Source organism: Nicotiana tomentosiformis, chromosome 3 (assembly GCF_000390325.3).
Source record: "Nicotiana tomentosiformis chromosome 3, ASM39032v3, whole genome shotgun sequence".
Taxonomy (NCBI): Eukaryota; Viridiplantae; Streptophyta; class Magnoliopsida; order Solanales; family Solanaceae; genus Nicotiana; species Nicotiana tomentosiformis.
In genome coordinates this window covers 28,870,784-28,882,321 of record NC_090814.1, presented here as the reverse complement: position 1 = coordinate 28,882,321, position 11,538 = coordinate 28,870,784, and the positions used below count along the sequence as shown (strand labels likewise).

The window sequence follows — 11,538 nt, the reverse complement described above, 5'->3', positions numbered from 1 at the left end:
AAAGTAGGAATACCTTGAAGTCTCCAGCTGCACTGACACAACTCTCAACAATACGATAAAAAGTACCTGGATCTGCACAAAATTATGTATAAGCATAGCATGAGTATACCACAACGGTACCAGTAAGTATCAAGCCTAACCTCGGTAGAGTAGTGACGAGGCTAAGTCAAGACACCTACCAGACATAGAAACCTATATGAGATATAACATAAAACTAACAATGAAGGGATTATAATTTACAACTAACGACGAAGATAAATGGAAAAACTCAAATGCCAGCAAGAAGTAGACGGGTAATAGAACATCAGCATAATCAGAACACCAATAGGATATGAATGAACTCAATAAGGAAAACAGATAACAACGCAATTAATCAAATCGTTCTCAACACATGGACTTGCAACACGATTTACCCCGAGGTACCACTCCTCGAAATCACAAATCATGATCCACAATTTCCTAATCTTGCACGGGCACCTCGTGCCCACAATAACAATCACCTTCGCACGGCAAAATCCTCGTGCTACCAGTACATCGCATCCGTATCAATATCAGTTAAGATGATCGAGAGATATATTTAAACAAAACAAAACATAGTAACAATCTTGAATAATATGAGGCGTCAAATGAGATAATATATTTATTTTAGGATTCAAATAAAGTAAAAAAAAGGGCAGGTTGTGCTAATAGAGTATCAGGTGGGTTAGTTTGGAAATTAATAAGATAAAGAAAGAATATCGTATTCAAACAAAATAAACCTTAGTTAAATTAACGAGTAAAATATAGAATTTGATAGAAATAGAATGTGACAACAATTTTAAGTAAAGTAAACATCAATAAGGTGATGAGTAAAATCTGAGAATCCAATTAAAGTAAAAATGTGATAACCATTTAAAAATAGTAAGGCACCGAGTGAGATAACGAGTTCTATCTTAAGAGACTTAAAGAATAAGACATGTTAATAATTCTTCTATTAAAAATCGTTATGTTACCAACAACTTGACCGAATATGAGATAATGACCCTACGCAAGTAAATTCACCTTGACATTCAATTTACCAAATAACAACGGAGGCACATATTGGCACATTAGAGTAACACAACAAGCCACGTAGAATGCATGACTCGCACAAGAAGTCACTATCGTCCCAGTACTGGATTAACAACGGTCAACCAAATATGATCAAATACCAATGAAATGATTGAAGAAAAACAATAACCGTCCAACTGATAAACAATTCCAACATAGAACGCACCATGAGAATAACAATTTAGGATAACTTTACTGTCACAACAATTACAACATATCAATCTGTTACAGCGTGCAACCCGATCCCACACAATAATAACAATATCTGTTATGGCGTGCAACTCGATCCCATGCAATAGTAACAACATCTGTTGCAGCGTATAACCCGATCCCACCTATATCATATCATCCATCCTTATCGCTCCATATCATAACTTTTCATATCATTTCAATACCGTTGCGGCGTGCAACCCAATCCCCAAATAAGAGGCATTACACAAATAACTATTACCAATTACGGCGTATCACAAAACCAAACACAATAACGAAGCTACACAAGAAGTCATAAATGGATGATAAAGTTACACGATAACTCTCAAAATCAAATGGAAAGTAATGACAATTTATAAATAAAGACACGATTACCAAAAATCAATTAACAATTAAGCCATGTAACATATAAGGCATGAATTCAACAAGTAATTATAATTAACAAATAAAACATATAATAGTGAACTTGACAATAAAAGATAGAACATGTACTAACAACTTCAAGTAAGGCATGTACGAGCAAATTCAACAATGAAGGATATAACATGTTGTGACAAATACAATTAAATGCATGGAAGAAGTCTAGAAGTCTACACAGGTCAAATACCACATATAAGCTCGTGTACACACTCGTTACCTCATGTACACGTCTTTCATATAATTCAAATAGTACCATCACTCAAAACCTAATGGGTAGTTTCCTCCACACAAAGTTAGACAAGATACTCACTTCAAACAAGCCCAATCGATATACTAGAAGTGCCATCCCGCTCAAATCATCCTTCAAATGGCTCGAAACTATCCAAAAGCAACTCAAAATCATCAAATAATGCTATAAGAAGCAAACCCAATCGATAAAGGTTGAATCTTTACACATTTACCCAAAGTCAACCAAAAAGTCAAACTCATGCTCGCACCTCGAAACCCGACAAAACTCATAAAATCCGACAACCCATTCAATTACGAGTCCAACCATACTAATTTCACTCAATTCCGACTCCGAATCGGTGTTCAAAACTCAAAAATTCACTTTAGGAAAGTTTAGGCAAATTCCCCTAATTTCTCTTTTAAATCATCAATCAAATGCTAAATACGAAGACGGAATCACAGAATTTAATCAAAACTGAGTAGAAAATACTTACCCCAATCCATGTGGTGAAGATCGCCTCCAAAATCACCCAAATCCGAGCTCCCCAACTCACAATGTGATTAAATAACTCGAAGTTCAAAAATAGAGTACTTTATAATCACTGCATAGATATACTCTTCGCGAATGCGGGAAGACCATCGTGTTCGTGATGAACAAAACTTCAATGGCCCAAAAGACTATATGCGTTTGCATCATAGTCCTCGCGAACGCGATGCACAACAGATCTAGACCTTCGTGAACGCGGTCATTACTTCTCGAACGCGAAGAAGAACTCCTCAGGTGTACCCAGCCTAGCTCAAACACTACACAAACGCGATGGCAGGGACGCGAACGCGAAGAGGAAATGAAACACCAGAAATCAGCAGAAACTAGCAAAACTAACATGGTCCAAAATAGTCTGAAACCTGTACGAAACTCATCCGAGTCCCTCGGGAGCAAGTCCGAACATACCAACAAGTCCCAAAACATAACACGGACTTACTCGAGGCCTCAAATCATGCATAACAACATCAAAACCATGAATCGCACCTCAAATCGAACTTAATAAACTTTCAACTTTCAAATCTCATGCCGTACCATATCAAATCAACTCAGAATGACCTCAATTTTTGCACACAAGTTCCAAATGACATAACGAAGCTATTCCAAATCCCAGAACCAAAATCCAATCCCGATATCACCAAAGTCAACTTCCGGTCCGACTTATGAATATTCCAACACTCCAAATTGTCAACTTTCGCTAATTGACGCCAAAACCTTCAAGAAGCATCCAAATGCAAATATGGGCATACACCCAAGTCTAAAATCACCATCCGGACCTAATAGAACCATCAAAACTCTGATCTGGGTTTGAATACACAAAAGTCAAACTTGGTCAACTCTTCTAACTTAACGCTTCCTAGTTGAGAATTATTCTTCCCAATCAACTCCGGATCACCTAGAAACCAAAACCGACGATAACACAAGTCAAAATACATCATATCAAGCTACTCAAGACTTCAAACAACTGAACAAAAAGCAAATGCTCAAAACGACTGGTTAGGTCATTACATCCTCCCCTACTTAAACATACGTTCGTCCTCGAACATGCCAGAAGTCGTTCCAAAGCTATCAAATCACTACATTAGTTCACCATACATACACCCCGGGTGTGATCCCACGTCACCCCAATCCATGTAAGCCTGATAACACAACTTAACTGAAGATCTCACCTGAACCCTAGTCCATAAAACTTAGAACCCAATCCTCTACATCTGAAATTCATCATAAGACCCAAATCTCGCATCAATACACTGTATAAGCCTGGACAAGCTAAACCGAGCCACAACCTTAGCCCAAGGTATAATCACACAATATTTCACATAACTCAAATGCTTGTAGAAATAACTTCTGACCTCCATAGCTATCCAATCATAACCTTGGTACCAGTAATACACTTCATATCAAATAAAATCTCGTTCTTGACCTTCGTGACACTGCAAATGATAAGAGAAACATGCAGAAACTCATACCACCCATGCAATCAACAAGTCAAGAAGCTCTCTCGCCCGACAAAGGACGATTGCCCAATTTCGAGCAAAAATATGGTATCATTCTTCCAAACATTCCTCATCCTGATACGATAGTGCAAAACTCATGTCTAGAAACTGCATTTCAGCCAATACAAATAGCCCAGCTGACAAGCCACACCAAAACCACATGGGTTCTCACACAACACGGTCCGTACACCAAACAAGCAAAACTCAGATATGTAGCAAAATAGGAAGAAAGCAAGGTACGAGGACTACCTAACAAGTGCAACAGATATAACAACAAAAATATGATTTCATTAACTCATCCCACAAAGGGGAAATAAATCACAAATTAAACACAAGGAAAGGTATCCCACAAAATTTTGTTGCGGCGCGCAACCCGATCCAAAATATATCAATCCCCATAGGGATACCCATCGAGCGAAAAATGCTCGGGCTCACTAATCACATATATGCCAACATCAAGCACGTTCGAGTGCACAAATATAACTGTGAAAAATTGAATAGGAATAATGCAATACAAAGTAAAGCAGGCACAACTAAGGTGCAATGAGCAAATCAACATCACGAGGGCCATCTCACCCATATCATCGTAAGGCTTGAACGAGATTACAACATGCGTGCAAATAGTCATATAACTTCACAACCCATCATAGCACATTAGAGAAGCATATAACACAGACTGGGGCACGAATAACGTCCATTCTGCCCAGTAATATACCCACGATAGCGATTGTGTAAGAGCAACCAAACCTGATTTGATATAGAATACACATTCTCATTAGGCTTTCAAATAGCCCCCAAACCAATTCCGATCATTTCCAAACAGATAAATGACCTTCCAAATATCCATAGAAGCCTATCCATAACGTATGCCTTTGGTTATCCTATTCTCATCATTTCTTCACAATCCACAATCAAGGAATAGTCCGCCTACGAGGACATCCAATCGCAAAACCTCATGAATACCAGAATCTCCATACCCAATCTCAGCCCCGCCACTCCAATGGCTGATACATCACTCATACTCCATCGTCTTATTGAAAATACCCACATAGACCTTTCATGCCACATAGCAAAACCTGAACCTCAGAAGCCCCAAAACCAGGCGATCACCGTAACCCTAGTCAAACATCCGCAAGTCAAAACACAAGGTGCCCTCCTAAAATGAAAGCTCTTCACATGTGATACCCAATAGTGCCAGGATTCTCTTAACTTCTTATATCCATACAGGAGAAAACCATAATGCACAACATATTCTTTATGCCAGTAGCAATCAACTGGCTTAAGCTATGGTCGACACCATCGAGAACTCTCCGAAATTCAGCCGCACATAACTAAGCCCTCAGAACTAAATTTCCCCAACTCAACCATGTCACATAACCCGTCAAACCCAAGAGTACTTTATTGCTATGCTGCCCCAGCGCCACCGAGCTGACCCATTTCTTCAAATCCTCCTCAACTTCTCTTTAGGGTAACACTTCTCCCTATTGGTACACAACGATCCCAAATCCAAAACTCAATACAAAAGATCCTAGCACGAACCACGTAGCTTAGAAGCTCATAAACCACTGTATTTCCTCTGAAGCATCCCATAATGTCACAACCGAGATACCCACTTTGAAGAGAACTTCTGTGAATCTGAAGTTGTTTGTCTAACCCCTATGATACTGAAATGTAGAATTATTGATGACGCGGAAATACCGTAAGTCCCAGCATTATCCCATGCAAGTCTCAGATTATAATCATATAGAAGTTTCGTGGAACCCTTCAATACCACATATACATCTCAGGACAAAACTGATATAACACATGGCCCTGCAATCTGATCGTCGATAGTGGACTCCCCCACTTGGCACAAAGCCGCAGGACATCACATCCGATAATCCACAATACCCACCTTCACAGCTCGAACAACACCAATCATAAGATACCTCAAATCACCTACTAAGCGTATGCCCCTCCTCGGGACAGTCAAGCCCGTTTCCTCAAGTGCATCGAATGACAATATTACTTTTCACTGAATAGAAGACCCATACAACATACATAGTCTCGAGAACCACCAACTATCCTCAGATCAACACCCTTTCATGTCTCTACCACGATCGCGGCGATTTGGTAACCAATTAAATCTTTCAAGCTTGTACTTATCAATAAGATGCCAGAACCCGCTGCACCCCCACATGAACAACTGAATGATCTATTAATACATCTGCTTCCTCAGTCTGGAAAACACCTCGAGACAATGATCGAGCATCCGTGGCCCCCTCGTAGCCCATCCACAGCTTCACGAACCATTGGTGCATAGCCGATACCGAGTGCGCAATATAATACACGAGTGGATGCAAAAGAATATAAGATATACGCTTTAAGTTAAATCAATGCTGCACGATAAGGAATGAAAGAATGGAATTTCCTAACAGTTCTGTAGCCTCTCGAAGATAAGTACAGATGTCTCCGTACCGATCTGCGAGACTCTACTAAACTTGCTTATGGCTTGTAGAACCTATAGACCTAGAGCTCTGTTACCAACTTGTGGCGATCCCAATTTCCTACCTTAGGATGTCCTGATAAGCCTAACAACAAGGAAATATTACATAAATAACTACTAAAATTAGGAAATAAATCTCATAAGTCTTATAATAACTCCATATCAAAATCACTATACAACATTCTCAAAACCCAGTGAAACTGAGTCATAAGCTCTATAAAAGCATACTAAAACCTCTAATACAACACTGTCTTATAGAAGGATAAATAGTAATGAGAAGATAACTGAAGATGACTCCGAGGCCTGCGAACATCAAGCAGGAATACCTTGAAGTCTCAGGCCGCACGGACACAACTCTCAACAACACGATCAAAAGGACCTGGATCTGCACAAAAATGTGCAGAAGCGTAGCATGGGTACACCACAACAGTACCCAATAAGTATCAAGCCTAACCTTGGTAGAGTTATGATGAGGCCAGGTCAAGACACCTACCAGAGATAGAAACCTGTACAAGATATAACATAAAACTAACAATGAAAGGATTATAATTTACAACTAACGACGAAGATAAATGGAAACTCAAATGCCAGCAAGAAGTAGACGGGTAATAGAATAGCAGCATAATCAGAACATCGATGGGATATGAATGAACTCAATAAGGAAAACATATAACAACTCAATTAATCAAATCATTCTCAACACATGGACTTGCAACAAGATTTACCCCGAGGTACCAATCCTTGAAATCACAAATCATGATCCACAATTTCCAAATCTTGCACGTATGGCACCTCGTGCCCGCAATAACAATCACCTTCACACGACAAAGTCCTCGTGCTACCACATACATTGCATCTGTATCAATATCAGTTAAGATGATCGAGAGATATATTTAAATACAATAAAGGTCATCCATAAACACTTCTAGGAAATCTTCCACCATGTCCGAGAAAATTGACATCATGCACCGTTGGAAGGTAGCCGGAGCGTTGCATAGCCCAAATGGCATCCGGCTAAAAGCAAAAGTCCCATATGGGCATGGGAATGTTGTCTTCTCATGATCTTCTAATGCAATATCGATTTGGTTATAGCCGAAGTATCCATCCAAAAAGCAATAAAATGACCTTCCCGCTAGCCGATCAAGCATTTAATCAATAAAAGGCATAGGGAAATGGTCTTTGCAAGTGGCACTGTTGAGCTTTCGGTAATCCATGCAAACTCTCCATCCGGTCACAGTCCTTGTTGGGATGAGCTCATTTTTCTCATTTTGGATAACGGTCATGCCTTCTTTCTTTGGCACACATTGCACCGGGCTCACCCAAGAACTATCGGCAATGGGGTAGACTACCTCGACGTCTAACCACTTGATGATTTCCTTCTTCACCACTTCCTGCATAGACGGGTTTAATCTTCTTTGGTGTTCCACACTAGGTTTGCTTCCTTGCTCCAATTGTATTTTGTTCTCACAGATTCCGATGGGAATCCCTCGGATGTCCGCTATTGTCCACCCAATGGCTTGTTGATGTTCCCTTAGGACATTCAATAAATGATCTACATGCACATCATTCAACAAGGAAGAAATGATTACCGGTAAAGTATTATTAGAGCCAAGAAATTTATACCTTAAGTATGGTAGAAGTGGCTTGAGTTCAAGTTGTGGTGGCTCAATAATTGAAGGCTTTGCTGGAGAAGTGGCTCTATTCTCTAAGTCAAGAGAAAGCTTCTTTGGTGCGTAAGTGTAAGACCCACGTCCTTCTAATGCATTCATCGATTCCATGTACCCCTCCATGTTTTCACCATCGAAATTTACCAATATCGCCGCCAAAGCCTCATCTAGGCATTCTTCTTCCATCTTCATTTCACTTGCGTCCTCTACCTCATCAACAAAATCAATGACTGAGATGCCTTCATATGCATTTGGCAACTTCATACCCTTATTTGCTTGGAAAGTGACCTCTTCATCATTAACTCGAAACTTGATTTCATTTCGTTCTGAATCCATAAGTGCTCTTCCGGTAGCAAGGAATGACCGCCCCAAGATGATAGGGATTTCTTTGTCAACGGCACAGTCAAGGATCAAAAAATCGGCTGGAAGGAGGAACTTTCCCACTTTCACTAGGACATCATCAATAATTCCCACTGGTCTTTTGATTGAACGATCGGCCATTTGCAACCTCATGCTTGTAGGTCTCTGCATGCTTAACCCCGCTTGCTTGTAAATGGTAAGTGGCATCAAGTTAATGCTAGCCCCATTGTCACAAAGAGCCCTTGCAAAATCTCGCAAGCCAATAGTGCATGGAATGGTGAATGCTCCCGGGTCTTATTTCTTTTCAACGGTGGTTGTTGCAATAATGGAGCCAAACCGGTGAGTCACATTCACCACTTCATTCTTAGTGGTTATTTTCTTGGTTATCAAGTCCTTGAAGTATTTAGCAAAACCCAGCATCTCTTGAAAGGCTTCCACAAATGGTATGTTCACCGACAATTGCTTGAGAATGTCGTAAAAGTTTTCGAATTTGCTATCATCAACCCTCCAAGAAAGTCTTTGAGGGAATAGAGGGGAAGGTCTAGGAATTTCTGCTAGAGCTTTTGGTGTCTCTTTCGCCTTCCTTTACCCTTTTATGATTTTCTTCTTGGACTTTTACTCCTTTTGGGAGCTTTTCAACTTCAATAACAATACGCACTTCAACTTGTGCTTCAACCTCTTGCTCAAGATCATCTACTCCAACAATTTGTTCATTTTCTCCTTGAAGTACCTTTCCGCTTCGCGTGGTGATTGCCATGGAATAAGAAGTTGGACCACTCTCATTTCCTTTAGGGTTTGCAATTGTGTCACTTGGGAGTGTGCCCTTCGGCTTTGGATTATTCTCTCTTGACAAATCTCTCATTTGCATTTCTAGCTTTTGTATGGATGCGGTGTGTGACCCCACAAGTTCGGCCATATTTTTCATTGTAGTGTCGCCTCTTTCTTGATTTTGCAATATTCTTTCAAGTATGCTCTCCAACTTGGACTCACTTGAAGAACCTTCCTTATAATGCGATGAGTTAAAGTATTGCCCCTTTTGTGGAACATAGGGGTTTGAACTCCGGTTTGCATAGTTGTTGTTGTTGTTGCTCCAATTACCTTGACTTGATCCACCTTGATCATTGTGCCACTGTTGATGGCCTTGCCTTTGCGGGTCAGGCCTCCATTGATTTTGTTGGCGATAACCACCTTGAGAATTATGGACATAGTTTGCCTCCTCGCAATCTTCGTTTGACAAGGGTTGCACATCTTCTACAACATTTACCTTTTTAGTTTGGTTTTCAGTGAACATCTTGGTTAACACATTAATGTTTGTGTCAAGATCGGCAATTACTTGATCTCTCTCTTGGTTCTCCTTAATCATGTTGGTCAAAGAGGGAGTACCGTATGCAATTCCACCCGTGGTATCTTTCGAGTGCCAAGCTTGATTGTGTTCTACCATCTTGTCGAGAATTTGTGTGATCCTTGTGAATGTTTTGTCCATAAAAGATCCATCCGCCGCATTCTTTGCTATGGATTGGTTCAACTGATCCAAACCCATGTAAAACTTTTCTAATAAGATTTTATCCGGAAAACCATGATTAGGCGACCTCACTAGGTATAGCTTGAACCGATCCCACACCTCATGTAGGTGTTCTCCCGGTAGTTGCTTGAAGAAGAAAATTTTATCCTTGAGCTCGGATTTCTTGCTTTGTGGGAACCATTTGGCTAGGAAAGCATGAATTAGTTCAGGCCAAGAGTGAATAGAGTGAGGTGGTAGATTTTGGATCCATTTCCTTGCCTCTCCAACTAGTAAGTACTTGAATACCCTCAGTATTAGGGCATCATTTGACACGTTGTTCTGTTTGTGCATCACACACACACCCAAGAAGTTTCTAAGATGTTGTGTTGGATCATCATCGGTAGAATTCCTAAAAGACGCCTCTGCTTTAAGTATTAGGATCAAACCATGTTCCACTTTGAAGGTAGCAGACTCAACTCGTGGAGGGACAATGGCATTTGTGTCCTCGATGTACTCATCTATATCCGCAAAAGGATTCTCTTCTTCGTCATACTCTGCCATGTTTATCTAGCACACCAAGCAAAGCAAGCAAAGTATGATGGAATAAAAATGTGAATTAAAGCACACACCAAATAGTAATTTCAAGACCGTATTCCCCGGTAACGGCGCCAAAATTTGATACGCTCAAATTACACCTTAATAAATAGTGTAAAGCGGTCGATGTCAAATATAATAACCCAACTAGGTTGGGGTCGAATCCCACAGGGAATAGGTGTGAAAAGGTTACTTGAGTAGTGTGAAACTTGACTTAATTTGTAATTCTGTTCCATTAGCTAAAAAAAAGAATGTTGTAATTGAGTGAAATGAAGACAAGTAATTAATTTGATTAAGAAAACCAAGGTTGTGTCCCCATTGATGGAATGTAATGCTACCGCTGTTAATATGATATATTTCTAATGGAAGGTTCTTTGATATGCAAATGGTTTCTAAGTGACTACCCAATATTTCCCAATAGTTGGGTAATATCTACTCTTTAAGATTTTCCCAAATGTAAAAGAGTTGCGATTGAAAATAATCAATTTATGCCAAATAGATCCCACTCATTCCTAGGCGATTCCATTAAACAAGGGTTAAAGCCTTGAGTTTTTTGATATCCAATTCTACCAAACCCTAGCCCACTTTTCCAAGTGAAGATAGAGTGAAATGGAATTAGTTAATGTTTGCAACCATTAATATCACATGAAGCATAAAAACTGAATAAATATCAACCAACCATTATATATATATTCAATGGTAAACACCCATTAACATTACACCCATCTAGGGTCCACAACCTTAGTAATTAAAACTAGCTACACATACTGAAATCTAAGAACAAAGCGATAAATAAAGTCATAAAGCTTATAAAGGTACATGATTCTTTTTTCAAAAGTCTCCAAAGCAATGGTGCATTCAATGCTCCAAAAGTAGTCTCTTTTTTTTGACTTAGCTGCCCTACAAAAACCCTAATAAATCTATTTATAGTGGGCTAAAAGTCG

The 11,538-nt window shown here is 39.6% G+C and overlaps 1 protein-coding gene across 1 annotated transcript; it reads right to left on the bottom strand.

Annotated features, from left to right (window-relative positions):
- Positions 1-9,040: 9,040 nt before the first annotated feature.
- On the bottom strand, positions 9,041-10,561 carry LOC104097822 (uncharacterized). The gene has a single exon (XM_009604440.1). It carries the CDS (start codon positions 10,559-10,561, stop codon positions 9,041-9,043), a length of 1,521 nt encoding a protein of 506 aa, XP_009602735.1.
- Between the last annotated feature and the right edge of the window lie 977 nt (positions 10,562-11,538).